At 39.0% G+C, this 19,880-nt stretch overlaps 1 protein-coding gene across 2 annotated transcripts in view; it reads right to left on the reverse strand.

The window, feature by feature from the left end:
• The window catches only part of ank1b (ankyrin 1, erythrocytic b), a 78,310-nt gene that overhangs the window by 24,659 nt on the left and 33,771 nt on the right, over window positions 1-19,880 (reverse strand). Inside the window, exons 3-28 of one of the 2 annotated variants that reach the window (XM_085413666.1) lie at window positions 15,406-15,504; window positions 14,835-14,933; window positions 14,046-14,144; window positions 13,298-13,483; window positions 12,950-13,048; window positions 12,709-12,807; window positions 12,495-12,593; window positions 11,497-11,694; window positions 10,999-11,097; window positions 10,653-10,751; window positions 10,165-10,263; window positions 8,906-9,103; window positions 8,530-8,628; window positions 8,205-8,303; window positions 7,771-7,968; window positions 7,516-7,614; window positions 7,212-7,310; window positions 7,015-7,113; window positions 5,306-5,398; window positions 5,085-5,157; window positions 4,883-4,903; window positions 3,447-3,570; window positions 3,147-3,210; window positions 2,495-2,607; window positions 1,210-1,434; window positions 120-274 (exon numbers count right to left, since the gene is read on the reverse strand). In XM_085413666.1, coding sequence (XP_085269792.1) covers window positions 120-274; window positions 1,210-1,434; window positions 2,495-2,607; window positions 3,147-3,210; window positions 3,447-3,570; window positions 4,883-4,903; window positions 5,085-5,157; window positions 5,306-5,398; window positions 7,015-7,113; window positions 7,212-7,310; window positions 7,516-7,614; window positions 7,771-7,968; window positions 8,205-8,303; window positions 8,530-8,628; window positions 8,906-9,103; window positions 10,165-10,263; window positions 10,653-10,751; window positions 10,999-11,097; window positions 11,497-11,694; window positions 12,495-12,593; window positions 12,709-12,807; window positions 12,950-13,048; window positions 13,298-13,483; window positions 14,046-14,144; window positions 14,835-14,933; window positions 15,406-15,504 — 3,034 coding nt within the window. The remainder of the gene's footprint in view (window positions 1-119; window positions 275-1,209; window positions 1,435-2,494; window positions 2,608-3,146; window positions 3,211-3,446; window positions 3,571-4,882; window positions 4,904-5,084; window positions 5,158-5,305; window positions 5,399-7,014; window positions 7,114-7,211; window positions 7,311-7,515; window positions 7,615-7,770; window positions 7,969-8,204; window positions 8,304-8,529; window positions 8,629-8,905; window positions 9,104-10,164; window positions 10,264-10,652; window positions 10,752-10,998; window positions 11,098-11,496; window positions 11,695-12,494; window positions 12,594-12,708; window positions 12,808-12,949; window positions 13,049-13,297; window positions 13,484-14,045; window positions 14,145-14,834; window positions 14,934-15,405; window positions 15,505-19,880) is intronic. The other variant, XM_085413665.1, reaches the window with a different exon arrangement.

A 19,880-nucleotide genomic window follows, 5' to 3' on the forward strand; every position in this document is an offset into this window, starting at 1 on the left:
TCTGTGTTTAAAAAAAACCTTCCTATGCTTGTCTTCTGTAACTCCAGGGACATACATCAAGATTAATACAACCCCTCAAGGTTTCCCTGACAGGCGACATCCATTACAATCCCACTAACCTTCATCCATGCCATTCAGAATAGTTTCCAGTACTTCGTCGCCATAGCGATTACGATGTTCCTTCCAGACCGAGCCGTTCTCACTGCGGAGCACCACAAGCTCTCTGTCTCCTCGTCCCAGTGAGGCAAAGTGAGGGATTTCTACTATCACTGGTCTGTGAATGAAATGTCAGAAAGGTTTTTAGAAAAAGGTAGGAGAGGTGCATATTTTATCTTCTTTTTCTTCGTCTTTTAATGACAATCTATAGGTTTTGGGGAACAGAGAAGACTAAATGCTGTAGTTTTGAAAGTCAAATGCATTTCCCTACTTGCCTGGTTTGGTACTCATCAGACTGAGGTCTGCTCTGCGGTATTATTTTATTTCACAGTGTGCCAAAACATTCTAATTGATGACTCTGAACTACAGGCCAGCTGGTTCAGAGCCCAGACTAACATTAACAGTACAAGTTATCAATGCCATTTGCACTAATACACAGCCTTTTGAAGTGCATGTTCACAGCTTAGAAGATGCAACATGTGTGACTTCTAAAAAACCTCTGCCACTTGATTGGTCAGACCTGGTCCTCTTTAAATGAGCTGATGTCCAGAGACGACATGTTTATGAATGCTTTTTATGTTTCTCCTTGCATGGTTAGAATTTTAATATTGTACAATAAAAATGACCAGTGCTCACGCACAATGGTTTTCAGAAGTGCTTGATACATCATCCCAGCATGACTCTGGACCTTTCAGCATTGGTTTTCAACCTAGTCCTTTGTGTACAATACTTTCTGAAGATTTTTAAAAATATTTTTAAGATAATTTGTACCGTAGATGATCCCCATATTCTCTGTAATTTTACACTGTGATAGGTTAGTTTTAAACTGCTTAAATGACTATTTTCCTATAAATACCCCATCATGATCTAGTCTTGTCCATTAAATGGCACAATCACTGAACTTGTCTTGGACATGTCATGTCTATTAAGAGCCACGCAAATACATGCACATATAGGCACTCAAATACACACAAAAGTATTTTGCTTTGACTGTAAATGCACAGTCAAATACGATCAAATACAGTTAATAAACCAAAGAAAGGTCTGATTTACCCAAGGAACTGCATACTGGACGGCCCCAGGGAGATGATCCGGCTAGCGAGGCCCTCGCCCTCCACTAGTGGAGGAGGCGTGGTCAGTTTCTGGGGTTTAACGAGACGGCAAGTGATGCGCGTCGGTGCAGCGCAGGTTCGGGGAGGGATGATCACTCGTAGTCCATGGTGCCTGCTGCCTCGCATGGAGCCCCCTCGAGCATCCACCATGAAACTCACCAGGAAGCTGAGTTACATGGTGCCATAAATTAAGAACATGTAAACTTTACTTTATCAACACACATTTAAACATTAATAAAACACGACAGAAAGAAAAAAAACACAAAGACTGGACTTTCGTCAGGGAAATCCTCCAGCTCTACGAGATGGGAACAGATTATTCATGTGCTGTTTGTTCAGCAGTGTTTTGAATTGATCTGGTTTGCCCGCTCATGGTTTATGCTATTCATAAAGAAGACATCAATTGACTGTGTAGGCGCTCTTTTCATTTGCTTGTCTGGATATGACAGGAGAGAACGAGTGATCTGCAGCAATGCTCAGCAAGAATGATGTGAAAAGATTTGAAAGAGATCCCGATTCTGCTTCTCCTGCATTATACCGGTGGCTTAATACAGGTGTCTCTATGTCTGAGGTCATCTTTTCATACTCACTATTTCAAAAGCTGACTCATGGAGGTACAGTTACAGTAAATTATGACTTTGCATAATTGATAAATTAAAGTGTTTATTGCTGGAATACAGTTCCTTTAAATATAAGATATCTGTAAATTTGGATTGTGATCATCGTGATCATCACTGATAATCATTACAACCACCATTTATCTTTTGGTATCATACCTCTATGCAATAACATTAAAACATAAATGGACTGCATTTACCTAGGCCCTTTTTCGTAGCAGTTTACAGAGCACTTTAGATTGTATATAAGTAAAGGATGCTATTGTCACATAAACTATCACCTCAGTAGATGAATTAATGGAATCGGTTGCCAGTTTTAAATGTTAATGACATTAGAGTTTAAACAATTTTGTTAATTATAATCAGGTTAAGAGAAAAATAGATGATAAATATAATATGCTTTTGACTATCATCATAGGCTTTTAACAAGTCTGCACTATCTGCACTTTTTTTTTCTATTTACTTTTTTGTAAAGCCAGAAATTTCACAGTCTGCCAAAACACTATAATAAGAATCCTGACAAGAAGCATCGACGACTGATACTGTTTAACATAAAAGCAATTTTAAAAATTTGGTTTAACGGGGAAGAAAAACATTTTAATAACTCACCCAGTGTGAATAGGGCTGGCTACAGGGCTGACATTGTCTGAAGTCTCAGTAGCTGGACTGCTTGGGATAAGAGAATCTTCATCATATTCTTTTGGCAAAGGGACGGGGGTGTGCTGAGGTCAGAGAGGGAGAAATGAAAATGGAAAACGGTGAGAAATTGAGGCTGTAAAACAGCTATGACTGAGAAGATTAAACCAGAGAAAAGTAGGAGGGAAAGACTGATATGAAAAGAGAAAGAGGTGATATAAAACATGAAGCAGAGAGAAGACCATAATAAAGGAAGAGGTATGAATAAAAGTCAGAATCTGGTTCAATAATATAAGTTAGTGATATTTCCATTTGAATATCTGTCTTCTATAGCCTCTTTTTTGCACCTTAAAAACTTCATTCTGCACAAGAAAGTGATTGTCAAGCAATGTTAACTTAAATTAAGTGTCCCTTTACGAGTACATACAAGTATGTAACAACTACGTAACAAATCAATGGCTTCCTATTCAAAGAGGAAGCTTAGTTTATATACTTATCAGATCCAACTAATCCCAAATAGCTAGAAGAAATTAGAAAAGTATTCAAATGGGAGCTCAGGTCTCAGGAGGATAAGATAAAGTAACAAATGCTTACAAAGCCACTCTTAGTCACGAGCTAAGCATACCTGATCCAGCATAACTGTCTCTGGTGACACACAGGGGATCCTGGGAATAGCAGGAGAATATGGACTGTCGAAGAGGAGGTAGGAATAAGGTAAGACAAGAAACCATCGCTGAATATGACACCGCTATCAAAATTCTAATAAAATCATATGAGCTCACTCTGCTGCTTCTCATAATCTAAGGTAAGGATAAATGAGCTATGTCAGTAATTTAATCGCCAGCTCAAATTTCATTTTCAATTATATCATATTAGGCATTCTTCACATAAAGACTCCTCGTCACACCACCTCACACTGACTTACGTGGTGCCCATGCCGCCCTCAAAGTCTCTGAGGGTCTTCTTTGGGGAGAGAAAGTCATCATCCTGGTCCTTAAAATCATCAAGCTTCAAATAGCGAGCTCCGTCCATCCCCAGCAACTCGTCTCCTGTGGTAAAAATGTAAAAGAAATGTTTAGAAAGAACATGGAAAATGAACACAGAGAAAAATAAGTGGTAAGGAACAGGTTGCAAGGAACACATAAGGAAGTAAGAGAGAAAAGGATGACACCAGGGGGATACGGAGTAAACTTTAAATTAAGGACAAGTTCTCCCAATAAATATCAGTTTATCTCAATACATTTCAAGTTGTTTCAAAATGTATTTTATGAGAAATGCTCTCAAAACCTTGAACTCTCTTCAAATTCGAGTAAAATCAATTTTGATATAATCCCCAGATGAAATCTGTAATTACTACTCCACCATCCTTCCCATCCCTTCACCAAACCACAGAAAAAAATGGCCACAAAGCAGTTCCAAACATTTTAGTCCAAGCAATGGAGTCAAACCAACAACAACCAGAGCCGATGGAAACCAAAGTAGTGAAAGAAGAGGATTGGTAAGACAGTGAATATCAACACAGTTTAGGACACTGCATGGACAGCAAACTGCAAGGCACCTGGTGACAGCTTTTTTAGTGAGCATGCCCATTAAAGATGAAATCACATGTGGTGATGGTTGTTTCTGTGTAGGAGAAAACACCTTAATTATTAAATAGGAATGATACTAAAATAATAATTATAACAACAACTTTAAACCGCTTCACAAGACAGACACTTTAGCACCCATTCGTATAAGCTGTTCAGGAAAACAAAGCAAAAAAATGTTAAAGAAGTAAAAAGTGAGAAAATTAAACAAGTATAAAAACAAGAAAACACATTGCAAAAGGAAAAAATGCTTCCAAAACGTGTTGAAAAGATTCGAATTTGGTTTATTTTTTCTAGATTTTTAAGGCAAGCCGATTACTGTATAAACTGGAGCTGTTTGCTGGAAAGTGTCACAGCTTTGCCACAGTATGTGTTTTATCCATTTATGGATCAATTACACTGTAAAAATCAGGAGGAACAGCAACGCTGCACTGCAAGGGAGCCATTTAAATTTAAATACAGAAATATTGGAGTTCTGTCAATGATAGATCCATGACCAGATATGTGCTGGTAAAAGGAAAATGTTGTGACTACATGCTGATGACAAACAGACTTTTTAAAGAAAAAGCAAATCTCTGAACAAGAGGGAGAACAGGAGAGATCAAAGATAAGACAGAGAAAATAGAGGATAACAAACAGGGCTGGAGTCGAAAGTAGAACTGATTAGAAAGACATTTAGTGACACACAGAGAAAATGAGAAAGTGCAACTGCAATGAAGGCACAAGTTTACGAGTCACCGGACCGGACAAGGCAGAGATACAGACACAGTCCTACCTAACGTTAGCTGGGCAACCCCTACAAGACAAATGGAAAAGGGTGTTATAAACAGTCGCACATATACAGTCAAATTCATGCTGGTACTTCGACATGTCAGTGTACTTCCCATGCGCTCGTCTTCTACCAAAATCAGAGCTGAAAGTTAATTATCAAAGCTGCACAGTTGATGCTTTTAACATAATCAAATAAGACAGCCTACCTTCATCCTCTGAAACATCCAAAATCTCATCTACAGTTTCGGGGAAACTCATCCGATGCTTCTCTGTCGTGATCTGTGGAGAACCAGGGTGGGAGTTAATTTGCAAGCAGTGAGGGAGCTGAATGTAATTAGGAAAACAGAGTTTGCTCAGTGAACATCTGATCATGGTGGGTCAACGTTTCTTCTTCATGTACTGGTGTAACTAGGTGAACCATGCTCACCGCAGAAACGGACTCCTCGGTTACCAGCTTGAGCACATCGATGACAGAGATGTAACCCAGCCTCTTAGCAATGCCCAGGGGAGACGTGCCGTTCTACACGGAGACAGATAATTAAAATTACTAAAATCATTTCCACAGATTTTAAGAACTTTATTCTTTCCTGTAGAAAACATATACTCTTGGGGAAAAGAAGTATTTTAGTGTCCTGTGAAAAACAAAAGTAGAAGATCTCAAAGCATTCAGGTGTTTGTAGACAAAATACCACAATCTTGCCAGGAGTCAACATCCCAACAGATTCTCTACAATTCTCAGAAAGTGCAAAAAACCCAAGAGCTACAGCTCTGATTCTACAGGTCTCTGCTAGCATGTTGACTATTAAAATCAACTTCAACAAGTATGGTTTATTTGATGGGGTTTCCGGGAAGAAGCCTCTTCTCCTTCAAAAGAACAGGACAGTATGGCTGAAGTTTGCCAAGTTGCATCTGAAGAAACCACAAGAGGTTTTTGGACAAACAAGGCCAAAGAGGAGATGTTTGGCCATACTGCTCAGCACCATGTTTGGCAAAAACAAATACCTCATGTCAACTGCCAAGCATGCTGGTACTGGACGGGTGATGATTTGGGTTTGTTTTGCAGCTTGGGCGCCTTGTATTCATTGAGTTGACCATGAAATCTGTCACATTTGAGGCCATCTGTCCAAGAGCTAAAGGTTGGCTGGTATACAACAGCATGGCCGCAAAAGAAAGGAATCAAGGTGTCACAGTGTCAAAGTGCAGACCTCAGCCTGACTGTAATGCTGTGATGGGACCATAAGAGATCTGTATATAAATGAATGCCTGCAAACCTCCATAAACTAATGCAATGTTGTAAATTATAAAGTCATACAGCAAATCATTATTTCAAGTTGTTGCAGCTAAAGGTTGTTTTACAAGCTACAAGGTATACTTAGTTTATCATGACTGCATGGAGTCCTGTAAGAAATATAGTTTTTAGAATTACGGTACACATCTACAACATAAATAAAAAAATATGAAAAATGAAGGCAAAAGGTGAACTGATATATCCTACAGGCTGCAACAAACATATACTGGACAGTATCCACCATAGTTATACACATGTCCAAACTTCTAATATATCAAAACTAGTGAATGGAAAGACAAAAAAAAGCTATTAAATTTTGCGGTTTAATTACTAGGTCTTAAACTGCATCTTTCAGGCCTTTCATAAATTGTGCCTGTCAAAATCTTAATTTAAAATCTAACTAACCAATTAGGGCTGTCAGGTGTATGTAGTGATGTAAAAATAATCTCTGAACAAAGTATCAAAAATTAAAAATACTGATGTAAAATAAATGGATAGACAAAATAGGATGCAACATCAATTTTAGTTGGGGAACTCTAGCTCCAGAGTACACACTGAAAAAAAAAAGTTTCATTGCAACGTAGTCACAGCAACTAAAAAAGTAAATAATAGTCCTGACAGTGAACACACATACATTGTGCATGTGGAAAAACGTTTACAGAGAAATATTTAACAGGATAGGAATGTTTATCAGTCAAGAGAGCGATGATGATGATGATGATGATCTGTGATCTGAATCTAATCTAGTGCTAACTATTCTACTGAAGGCAATTTCTTTATTTGTTATCACATGTTTGTTCCTTCAGAAAAACTGCTGCACAAGGAAGGGTTTAGTAAAGGTTTCTCACCGAGGTGATCTCATTGGGTTGGGCTCCATGTTTCAGCAAGAGTGTGACAATATCTGTGTGGCCCTGCTGGGCTGCCTGGTGCAGAGGGGTGTAGCCCATCTGCAGCAAAAAAGAAAGCGATAAAAAAGTTTTGACGGACAAAAGAAGAAACTAAATATGATTAAAAAAAAAGGGGGGGTGCTGACAAGGAATTTTACCCTTGTCTTGGCGTTCACATGAGCTTGCTGCTGCAGAAGGAACTTCACCATCTTGATGTTGCCATAATGACAGGCCACGTGAAGGGGTGTGTAGCCCATCTGAGCCAAAGAGAGAAAGACAGCAAGCTGTTGTTTAGTTGCTTTAGTGATACCCATTAATTGTCAGTCTAAATATCGGGCAAATATGTGCTTAGTCATTTGGCGCACAAGACTGTATAAAGACAAAAGATGCCATCTCTTCAGTTCATCACACACACATGGTATTTTATGTCTATGTGTATTCAGTGGAATCGATGTAGCTTACACGTGAAGCAGCATAAACAGATGCCCCCTGTTTGACCAAAGTGTCTGCGATGCCCACATGACCCTCCTGGGCCACAAGATGCAGAGGAGTCAGTCCATTCTACAAAGAACGACCAGAGGAATGAGCATCATAGTTTATCTATTGTATAGACAGTATATTAATCTAATAATAATTTTAAAAAAGCACATATAAAACTACAGGAATTAAACTTTACTCTTTAGAACATGATCAATTCTCTCCATTCTAATATTATACCTTGTTTCCAAGATTTACGTTGGCCTGTTTGGAAATGAGCAGAGCCACCATGTCAGGCCGTCCCTCCTGTGAAGCCAGGTGTAGGGGCGTGATGCCTTGGAGGGACTCAGAATTGGGCGATGCCCCATTCTGAAGAAGACAGCTGGCCACCTCCATCTGGTTCTGCTTGGCTGCTATGTGAAGGGGAGTGTATCCATTCTGCAGAAAGAAACAAGGACAAAACAGAAATAAAAAAGTGGACATTGCTATTCTTCCAGCATATAACTTAAACGCTGCTGTGAGAGAGCACTTGCCAGTACAAAGTTTGCTATGCAAGTCAATGTATGCTTGAGAATCACTCTAATTTAGCCTGTTTTGTATGATTGTCAGTCATGGATTGGCAGGTTATGCTGGCCTGCCTCTAATGTGCACACACATATGTGTGAACATCTTACTCGGGCAGTGCTGTGTGCAGATCCTCCCTTGCTGACCAGGAGTCTAACAACATCCAGGTTGTTGTGATGGACGGCCACATGAAGGGGTGTCAGACCATTCTGTTAACCACAAACACACACGCACACACACACATACGCATGAACATATATATAACCCACAGATGCACACACATATGCAAAAAAACCACACAGAAACATGTATATATGAAACACATACCATGGTAATCAATCAATTAGCTGAAAACAAAATTATCTCGGGGTGGGGTCAAACTTGCAGAATGAACTGCTCCTCACTGCCTGTCAACAAAAGTACAGACTGGCTCACCTTCCCAGCTGCATTTGGGTTTGCTCCTCTTTCCAGAAGGAGTTCAGCCACATCTACCTTTCCATATTTGGAGGCCACGTGGAGGGGAGTGAAACCTTTCTACTCAAATGAAGAAGAAGAAGAAAAGACTAAGATGTTTGTCAAAGATTCAGTTGCATCTGTACACCACAATGTTTCTGAATATGGGGTTTTACTATATGTAACTATTTGTGGCTATCTGTGCTTATATTTAGCTGATAAAATTATTTTAAATTATTTAATTTAGCATAAGACAGACTCAAATAACCTCAACGGTCATTTTTTGCCAGAAGCGGTTCAGTTAGCAATAAAACGCGGTCTGCACTAACTGAGCATTTAATCTTAATTCTGATTTTACCTTTGTCATCTTTATTTGCTCCGCTCCAGCATCCAATAATATTCGAATAGTCTGGACATGTCCTTCACGTGCTGCAATGTGTAAAGGTGTGTGACCTGCAGTTGTAGCTGAGTCAGGGCTGGCCTTGTGCTCAAGGAGCAGCTTGACAAGCTCCTTGTGGCCCATACGGGCTGCACAGTGTAAAGGTGTCTGGTCATCCTGGACACAGAGGACAATGAGTTTAGTTCAAGTTGGAAAACAGATACAGCTGAGCATCGGGAAATTAAACATCATGCCTAATAAAACCTGCCACTGTGTACATGAAACAGCCTTTATGCATTGTTTGTGACAACTTAAAAAGATCAGTGATTGACTGATAATTGCTGCACGATCATTTGTAAGTTTGTTTTGGGTGCTGAATAAGGTACTATTACTAGTAATAATAATAATAATAATAATTTTATTTATAAAGCGCTTTCAAACAAAGTGCTGTACAGCTATTTGAAACTGAAAAGATAAATAAATAAAAGCGATACACAGCAATAATAATAATAATAAGTTAAAACAGTAAGAATTCAAAAACGAAAAGCCGTAGAATTAAGACATGTAAGATAGGGTGAACAAATGTGTCTTCAGCTTAGTTTTTAAAACCTCCAAAGAGCATGCCTGCCTAATATCTCGAGGGAGGTTGTTCCACAGAAACGGGGCATGGAAAGAAAAAGCACGCTCTCCAATTGTCTTTTTTCTGGCTCTAGGAACCTTTAGAAGGCCAGAGTCCTGAGTCCTGAGCACGGGATGGGACATAATGGTGTAAAAGGTCAGAGAGGTATGAAGGTGCCAGTCCGTTTAAAGCCTTGTAGGTGAGCAGCAGGACCTTAAAATCTGCTCGAACCTGACAAGGTAGCCAATGAAGAGAGTTCAGTACAGGGCTAATGTGCTCAACTTTCCCAGTTCTTGTTAAAATGCGAGCAGCTACATTTTGCACCATCTGTAGACCTCTAAAACTTTTCTTTGGTAGCCCAGAAAGAAGAGCATTACAATAATCAATACGTGAAGACACAAATGCATGGACAAGAACCTCTGCAGTGTCGCTTGACAAAACTTGTCTGATTCTGGCTATATTCCTCAAATGATAAAAGGCGGTCTTTGCACCCAGAGGAGCTTGTAGAAATATTTGTTTTGTGTTTTGTTTTGTTTATTTAGTGGCATGGACAGGCTGACCCTCCGTGTTCTGCTTGGAAGCATTGGTAGTACTACTAGTACTACTACTCAGCTCATACCTTAGCCTTGGCATCCACTTGTGCTGAGTTCTGGAGCAGGAACTGAGCAACTTCACAGTGTCCTGCTCTGGAGGCCATATGAAGAGGAGTCTCCACTTTCTGATGTAGATAAATACAGGTAGTTACTCAAATGACAAAATAGCACCCCAAATGTGTATATAAGGGTCCATATGTATACTGACATTTGCAGTTCATCCATCTGTAACAACCTACAATGAAAAGTTTCTATATTTATTTATTTTGAGTTTTAAAACTTTCTGATAAAGTTCAAACACACATATTTTTTAAAATTTAGAGTAAATCTTGTTTTAATCCTCTATCGTAGTATTAAAGGCCATGGTTCAGATTGGCCTTTTAATTTCAGTAATCCAGTAGTTAATTATTATTTAATATGCATTCCACAAAACAGATCTCCAAAGGAGTGACTTTATTCCCCTTTCAGTCAGATTCAATTTGTTCTGTTCTGGGATGAGAAAAGCAGTGCTCACCACATTGGAAGCATTGGGTGAAGCCCCTCTTTGGAGCAGGTTTTTCACTATGTTCAGATGCCCCATGAAAGCTGCTACATGAAGAGGAGTGAGACCAGACTGTGAACAAAAAACAGAAAAGAAAAGCACATCAAACTCATGCATTATAAATAGGCTAAATTACATTTAACCTCATTAGCCACGTCTGTCTGGCCTATGTGGATTACTATCAATGATGGTGGCAGCGATTTAGAGAGCTGTGATTAGCTCTGTCAAGTACCATACAACTGTCAGGGTGAGGGCTTGCACATCGGGATAAGGATTTGTTAATTTTTAGACCCTTTTCCTCGTGGTCACACCATCCTACCTCTGTGACAGCCTCTAAGGAAGCAGAGTGCTTAAGCAGCAGGTCCATAGACCGCATGTGGTTCTTCTTGCAAGCAATATGCAAAGGTGTGAAGCCATTCTGCAAACATAAAAAAATAGTAAAAAAACAGCTCAGAAATAAATCACAGTGCTGAAGATTTTTGACTTTTCAGTTTAAAAATGGGTTGTACATTTTCAACTCAAAATTACAGAAAACGTTATTTTTAAAGGACTTAATATAAAGATTTTTTTTTTTTTACTAATTTAGAAGTTTGCTGAACTGAACACAACTATAACTCATTTAAGGGCAGAAGACAAAGCAATGTGAGCTGAGTTTATGCCAACTTTGAGAAACGGAGAATATCAAATTACTGCTACAGTTAGTTCCTCATTAACACAAGATCCTAGAATGTATGAATGCCATAGAGATCACATTCATTGCCTAAAACTTTCCACAGTAACTTAATAGAAATTATCTCAAAAGAAAACGGTTACTCACCAGAGCCCGTGCATTGGCTTTGGCCCCCTTGTCCAGGAGAACTTTGGCCATGCGATGGTGACCGCAGTGGGCTGCTACATGAAGAGGAGTTAAATGGTCGAGTGTGATATCATCAATCTCAGCATTGTACTGGAGTAGCTGCCTGACACAGTCCATGTGATCCCCCTGAGCTGCCATGTGGATGGGGGATAGACCGTTCTGTAGGAAAGAACAATACGATAGGGACTCCAGCGATCAACTGTAGGCTATATGGAGGCAGAGCAGGTTGGAGAGTTGACACTGACTGAGTCATCATGGGATTTTCTCAGTAGCTAAATGTGGAAAAGACTCCACATTAATGAAACATGCAGCCATGGTGATTGCTTCTCCTTCTGTCAGGAATCTCACCCTATTTGTAGTATGCTCATCTGTCACACCAAACTTCTCCTTCACTTCATCCATGAACTTCCTCTGGAGTGTTCCTCTTGTCATCCTGTCTGGCAGCTCTATATTTAACCTATGTCCAACATCGTCCAATATATCCACTATACCTCCTCTTCACATGGCCAAATCACCTCAGGCTTGCCTCTCTAACTGTGTCTCCAAACTGTTGAACCTGAGCTGTCACTCTAATAGACAAACTTTTGTTATGGACAATGAAAATCTAAGCATCTTCAACTCTGCCGCCTCCGTATCTGCCTCCAGTCTTTTTGTCACTTACCCTTTTCTCCAAACAAACATCATGGCTGGTCTCACAACTTTAAAACCTTCCCTTTCACTCTTGCTGCTATTCTTCTGTCCACCCTGTTTGCACTCTGTTCTTCACATCTCTTGTTCACTGTCTGTTACTTTGGATGGTTTGGATGGTTGACTCCAGGTATTAGAACTCATCTAACTTCACCACTTCTGGTTCTTGCAGCTTGTAGTTCGTCTTGCTTCTAACGACTTTCAGTCCTCTTTTCCACAGAGCATACCTCCATAGATCAGCCATAGTGCAATATTTCACAAAATCCACCTACCTTGGTTTTAGCCTGGATGGGAGCACCGTGTTCTAGCAGGATCTCAATAATGCGAACATGACCATTCCTAGCTGCACAGTGGAGAGGAGTCAGCTCATCCTACAAAGAGAGAAGTGAAGCAAATTAGACAAGAAATAAACACCATGAAGTGCAGACTAACAAACTCCAAAATCAGGCTGGGAAATGTAGAAGATGTTAAATTGCAGCTTAGTACCTTAGTTTTGGCATCAATCTGTGCTCCTCTGTCCAGCAATAGTCTGACCATCATTACGTTGCCCCTCCTAGAGGCTATATGAAGGGGTGTGATGCCATTCTAAACAATCAAAGTCAATAAATCAAGTCAATTTTATGCTTATAGTATAATTTATATCCCAGCTATATTTACATTAAAAGCTTCTGCATGTAGATATATATGTAGAAAAGCAAATCGTTATGTTTTATAATATTAAACTGACCTTGGGGGTAAAGTTTACATTCGCTCCTCTGTTCAGCAGCAGCTGGGCTACACTCATATTTTCATAGTGAGCTGCAATATGCAGAGGTGTGAAACCAGTCTAAAGAGAAAGAGAGAGACAGACACACAATGGGCATTAGCAAGCAACAGTTTAAAAATATTTACTAAATAAGGACAATGTGAAAGGTTTACAGATAAAAGAAGGAAGGAGATTACAGAATTTTCCTTAAATGTGTATAATTAATTGAAAGAACTTCCTTATCAGCTGCATTTTTGTGCTCATGCAACATCTTTTCTTTTTGACTGACTTATTGACAGTTTAGTTTACCCATACTCAGTGAATGCATACCTTGCTAAGAACATCAGGGTTGGGGTCGTTCTGCAGGAGAACTGCAGCAGTGCGCGTGTCATCGTTTCTTGCAGCAATGTGCAGGGCAGGGAGGCGGACTTTGCCCTTGGTGCCATAGTTGATGAGCAGTGCCACTACGTTTTCGTGGCCCTGCTGTAGGGCCACTGCAAGGGGAGTGAAGCCATCCTGAGGGAGGGGACAATAAGCAGAAGAGAAACAGAGAGGAGAGAAGAAGAAGAGGAGGTTAATTAAAGGACGAACCACTTTTTTGTCACTAAAAATAGACTGCAACTATTTTTTTTTTTGTAGGACTCTTACAATGAAAACTGTGCAACACACCAATTCAAGTATGTACATTGATAGGTGACAGAAAAGGTAGGCCAAAACAAAATGGAATGAGAGCAGGCATAATAAAGGGAGATGTTAGATGTTAGCATGTTAGAGACAATGTGATTTCAAATTATATCCTCTTGCCCGACAATTTCTGTTTGTTCTATCAATTAAAACCACTAAATATGTTCCTATTTATTTTCTATTGTTAATTGTATTTACATGATCCCGCAATGTTTGTTGACAATTAAAGTTTTGTTGTTGTTAATTAAGGAAATTTCCATTTGGTAAACCCTCTCGCATTGACACAATTGTTGACTACTTTACACATCCTACAGTTTCTTATAATAAAGACCCATCATCAGTGTGGTTTGTCAGGAAACACCCAACAATAAACAGGCTGTTGAAAGACAAATACCTCAGTTGGGAGACTTTGATTGGCACCATTTTCAAGCAGAAATTTGACCACTTCTAAATGGTTCTCCTGTGCTGCCATGTAGAGAGGACTGAACCCTTTCTGTTGGGACATAAATACATTTTGTAGAAAAAACACACAAGAAATGGACATCCACCTATACTGCAAGTGGTGATGTCAGAAAACAAACACACATATGCATACACATGTATACTACTATGCAAAAGTTAGAGCAGTTATGAACAACAATCCAAAGGTAAAGCCTGAGTCATGAAGAACTATTTTCAAAGCACCCATATTTTCATAGAGGCCTAATCCAAACATTATGCAGTTAGCCTTAGATTACATGAATGGACAGAGGACACTGATACAGCTAAAGTTTGGTAACAAACTTTGCCCCAAACAATCCTGCCTATTAATTATTAACTGCATCCAGCAGAATTGGTTCTGTCTTTAAAGCAAAGAGGCGTCAGAAAATTTTGTACTGCACTTTTTTAAAAGGTTAATGATGAATAAAAATTGCAAAAATAAAAAATTGTATCAGTTTTTAAAAGCATCCTACCTTTACCTTTATGGGTAAAGTACTGGATACAAAACAGGTGCTTATCTTTCCGAGGACACAGACGCACACATGTTTATGAGTACAGATACTATATATAAATATGCAGAGAAATGATTTATCAGCTGCTGTGACACATATTCAACAGGAACAAAACACGCACAAATGCACATACACACTCGACACACTTGGCTCATACGTTCAACCCTTCTACGCAGCTTGGGGCGACTCACATGTGACTGGGCATTAACATTGGCACCATAGTTGACGAGCTCAGCCACCACCTTCTCCTGCCCTGCCAGCGCTGCGATATGGAGAGCAGTGTTCCCTTTCTTGAGGTCACATAAAAAAACCCCAGAGAAGGCGAGAAAAGAAAATTAAAGTGAGTGAGAGGGCAATTATTACAGCCTAATGGCCTAGATCGCTACACTGAGAACTCAACAGTGAAATCTAGTCTGTGTAGTGTGTATAAGATTAAAAAAGCTATACCGACTAAAAGCAGGAAAACTTTGTTTTAGTTTATTTAGTTGTTCATCAATAAATACCTTTGGTATAAATGAGAAACACTTAAACTGTCTATTTAAACTGTGTTTAAATACAAAAGTATTACATTAAAAAAATGTTGTGTATCTGTATTGTAAGTGTAGTTTTCCATTGGTCCCAGTATTTACAACTCAACTCAACTAAACAAACCCTGAGTTAAAATAGTAAAATAAGACAAGTTTTGGGAAAGTGTGGCAGTTACCACGGTTCACTCACTTCAAGTTGGAAACATAGAAACAGAGAGAACAGAAAAAAATGTACCTTTGTAGTTGCTTCCAGCTCAATGCCAGAATGGAGTAATTCCAAGACCATTTTGACGTGGCCTTCTTTAGAGGCGAGGTGTAACCCGTTAAGACCATTCTTAAGGAGGAAATGGAGAGATTTAGTTACACAAACAACTCCCACCAAAGCTATAATAGTAAAGCTTAGACATGAAAGCATTTTATGACCTTTGAGAAAAGGAAACAATATGCTATCCATGCTGTGGTTTGAGTATAATGTGTAGGACTTGCTGCTGAACATAATCAGACTCCAAAGCTTATACAGTTCTCCATCGGTTCTAACTCCACCCACTTCATTGACAGGTAATTAGGAAGCCACAAGAGGAGAGGATAGAAATGGTATTCTTCACTCCTATACCCCTGTGAGTGCAGCAACATATGCTCACTTTCTCTAGCTGTGCAGAACATCACTTGTCTAGTTAGAGTGTCTCTAAAAATAACGGATAAACCCACTGTGACAGCACGAGGGCTCAGTTCTGAAAAAATGAACTTTCTGATGAGACAGCTGTTTTATCTCAGCATGGTTTGTCTCTCTTTGTGATTATCTGTCTTTTTTGTGGCAGCTTAGTTGCACAGTGAATTACTGATGTTTGTAGAAGATGCAGTCTGCCTGTAGTAAACAATCTGGCCACCAGGAGTCTCAGTGATCCACAAACTCTCAGACTTCTGATCATACTGCAGTGTCACTCAATTCAAATGGGTAACAGAGCATCTCTGCGAGCATGCGCTCTGATGGGAAACACACTTTGTATCAAAGGCAATTACACACACTGTAACGTGTGAATGTCTGCTGTGTGTAGATGTGATTGAAGCAGCTACAGGGTGAGATTTCTTTTCTTTTTTCATCATAACACACGAATAATGGAATAGCTATGGAAATTAGTTAGGTAGGTACAGGTAAACCAAGAACAGCCTGTATTTCTGTAGCAAGGCCAGATCATTGCTGCAGAATCACATATAATATATATCATATATAAATATACCATGTCTGCCCTTGCTTTCATCATGAGCAAAAAGACATCAATGTAACAGTAAACAAATAAACATAAGATAAAAACAATATTTAATAACTTAAAAATGATCAGAATTGTGGGTATTAAATCCAAGTTTTTTAGATTCTATTAACAATAGTAACTACTGAGAAACCAAGGCTTCCAGGTCAAATCCTGCTCTCTGGTGTGGCTGTAGGTCTGCATAGAGATTTCTGCCCATGAAATCACCAAGTGCTCCTCTACCACACCTGCAAGCTAACCAGCCAATAACGATGAAATGCAAATATTCTAAATACTGAAGACTGACAATTTCACACTGGCCCGAGTATGCATCTTTTATTGACATATTCTTTGTTTTCAAAGAATATAAAGGGAAAAAAGTGATGCCATTGTATAGGGCCAATTTTATGGCAGAATTCTAGGCAATATGGTACCAGGAAACCATCATAATCAAAGACATCTAACTTTTCTTTTACTTTTTTTTACTTAACTCTTCCAATCCTGTGAAATAAATCTGAGTTTATTAAATGCCCCACACTACCAAACCAAAGCAAACCAAATGGGCTTTCTGAGCTTCCTGCTTGAAAATGACATGCCCAAAATGAATGGAGTTGTCTCTGCAATTACAAACTCTGTGTAATGTAATGTGTAATATGTACTGATGCAATTCTCATTTTGAAGTGTGACCCACAGTGATTAGTGAAATCCACTGCACATCCACTGCTATTTTATTTGTGTGTTACTCTTCCTTCCCTCACCCCAAATGGTCACGACAGATGGCCACCAGTCCCTAAGGCTGGTTCTGTTTGCGGTATCTTCCTGGTAAAAGTGAGTTTTTCCTTCCCACTGTCACCAAAGCACTTGACCATAGGAGGTCTTATAATTGTTGGGTTTTTCTGTCTCTTTTGTATTATTGTCTTTACCTTATATAAAGCACCTTGAGGCAGCTGTTGTTGTGATTTGGTGCTATATAAAATACAATTGAATTGCATTACTTCCATCAGTAGTGCATCACATACTGAGAGTAAACATTAACTGTCAAAAATGACTTACATTTCAGTAGCGGTGTTTTATCCATGTATAAAAGCATTCGTCAGTCACTAAAAATCCTCCCATGCCACAGCCAGCCTAAACAAACTTTTATGTACTATGTTTTTTTCCTGGATTTTTGGTTGGTATTCTCTCTCTCTCCAGTAAAACAAAACTACCATAAAATTAGATACTGTTCATTTCTTTGTAATTGATCAAACTTACAAATTTAGCAGGGGTTCAAATAATTATTTCCCCAACTGTAAATTAACCCCACCAACCCCATCTTCCAAGTAGAGTGGTCAAATATCCAGCCAGGCTTATGCTGATGGCTATCTAAAGTGGGAAATGTAACCAAATATTAGTTGGGGTGTATATTTATATATATCTGACTGTGTGTGGATTATAACCACCCGCCCCAAAATTCAACCTTGTGCATCCAATTCGTATTTTCTAGTCATTAAAGATGTGTTATGTAGTCATTCCACCCCGGAAAAAGAACAGTTCAACAAAATCATTAAAAATCCCAAATTATCATGGCATTCATGACCATGATGAGCATATGTAAACTTTTGACCACAACTGTACTTAAATATTAATATACCCTACTTTACAAAATGAAAGAAACCCAGGGGGGTCTAGGAGTCATGAATAGTTAATTTTCTTTTTGGTTTATATTTAAATCCTTTGCTGATTTTGCAAAATAGCACTCTACTGATAACACTGAAATAATGGTATGGCATTAAGTATTCCTCTAATGACAAAAATCTATGCAGTTTGTTTAATGGCAAAATAGAATGAAAATAAACTGCAATTATCTATTTAGCTTGTTTTTTAATCCTGATATTCTTAGCAAGGGAAAACCTTTCTTTCCTACAGTTTAGTGCTAAAGAGCTACAGTACTATATATGTTGTAGGGAAATCAATCTTTCCACTTTTTTATTTATAATTTAATTCTTTAAGCTAGTGAAACATTAATCATCAAGGCAAAGTACTTACAGTACAGATTTGAGTACATATACTCACTGGCTACTTGATTAAGTATGCCTGTTCAACTGCTTGTTAATGTAAATATAAAATCAGCAAATCACAAGGCAGTAGCTCAGTGCATTTAGACATGGTCAAGATGACCTGCTGAAGTTCAGAGGCTCAGAATCGGGAAGAAAATTAACTGAAGTGACTTTGAATGTTGCATGGTTGTTGGTGCCAGACTGGCTGATTTAAGTATTACAGAAACTGCTGATTCATTGCGTTTCAGCCCATCCTGCGTTCCTCAGGTGACCTTAGTAGCTCAAAATGTTTTGCAGAGGTTTCAGACCTTGGCCCCTGCGATGCTAATGTTCGATGCTTTTTTTCACAGCTTGCCTCATGTGACGACTTACGAGGATAATAGTGGGCCAATGACCTTCAACACCATTTTCAAGGGGGGTTGCATACCTCGGACTCTTTATCCGTAGTTTAGAACTGAAGAAACCTCTTGGATGACACGTGAAAGCACTCAACATTAGCTGGATGACTGAAAAGCTACCAAGACACATGATCTATTGGGACTTTCCCACACAACCAACTTTAGGGTTCGCAGAAAATGATCAGAAAAAGAGAAAATCCAGTCGTTGATGTCAAAGGTAAGGGGAGAATGGACAGTATGCTTTGATTTTATAAGATGGCAACAGCAACTCAAATAGCCCCTCATTACAGCCAGTGTGTGCTGAGAACCATGTATGAAGTTACAACACATCAAACTTTGAAGCAGATGGGGTATAGTGGCAAAAGACCACACTCAGTGCCGCTCTTGTTAGCTACCGTGCACAGGCACGTGCAAGAATATTGGAAAAACATTGGCTGGTCTGATGAGTTTCATTTTCTGCTGAGATATTCAGATGGCAGGGTCAAAATTTGGAGTAAACGGTGTAAAAAATGCGATCGTCCCGTTTTTCAGTAGTGTGATGGTGTTAAGGATATTTTCTTGTCACACTTTGGGCTTCATAAGAAATAACTTAGGAATGATTATATACCACAGCCTGCCTGAGTATTATTGCTGATCATGTCTGTCCCCTTATGACCGTCTTGTGATGGCTGCATCCAGCATGATAACTCACAGTCGCAGAAAGCTCAAAACTGTGTGATGCTCATCATGTCAATATGGACTAAACGCTCTGAGGAATCTTTCCAGCAATGTTTTGAATCTCTAACATTAAGGTTCTGCAGGCAAAAGGGAGTCCAACCTACTACCAGCATAGCATACCTGCGACAGTAGTTAGTGAGTATATTTTACTAGTAGGATTTGCCCTGGTGTAAAAACTTCACCATTCACTCATGTGTATATATTCTACTTTTATCCATAATCTTGCTGAGAATACTTTAATGATGGTTTAAAGATTTTTTTTAAATGAGTTATCAGGGTTTTATCATATCAAGGATGGATCTTCCTAAA

Source organism: Rhamphochromis longiceps, linkage group LG7 (assembly GCF_057381845.1).
Source record: "Rhamphochromis longiceps isolate RC_006_pf linkage group LG7, R_longiceps_female_GT1.1, whole genome shotgun sequence".
In the NCBI taxonomy this organism is placed as follows: domain Eukaryota; kingdom Metazoa; phylum Chordata; class Actinopteri; order Cichliformes; family Cichlidae; genus Rhamphochromis; species Rhamphochromis longiceps.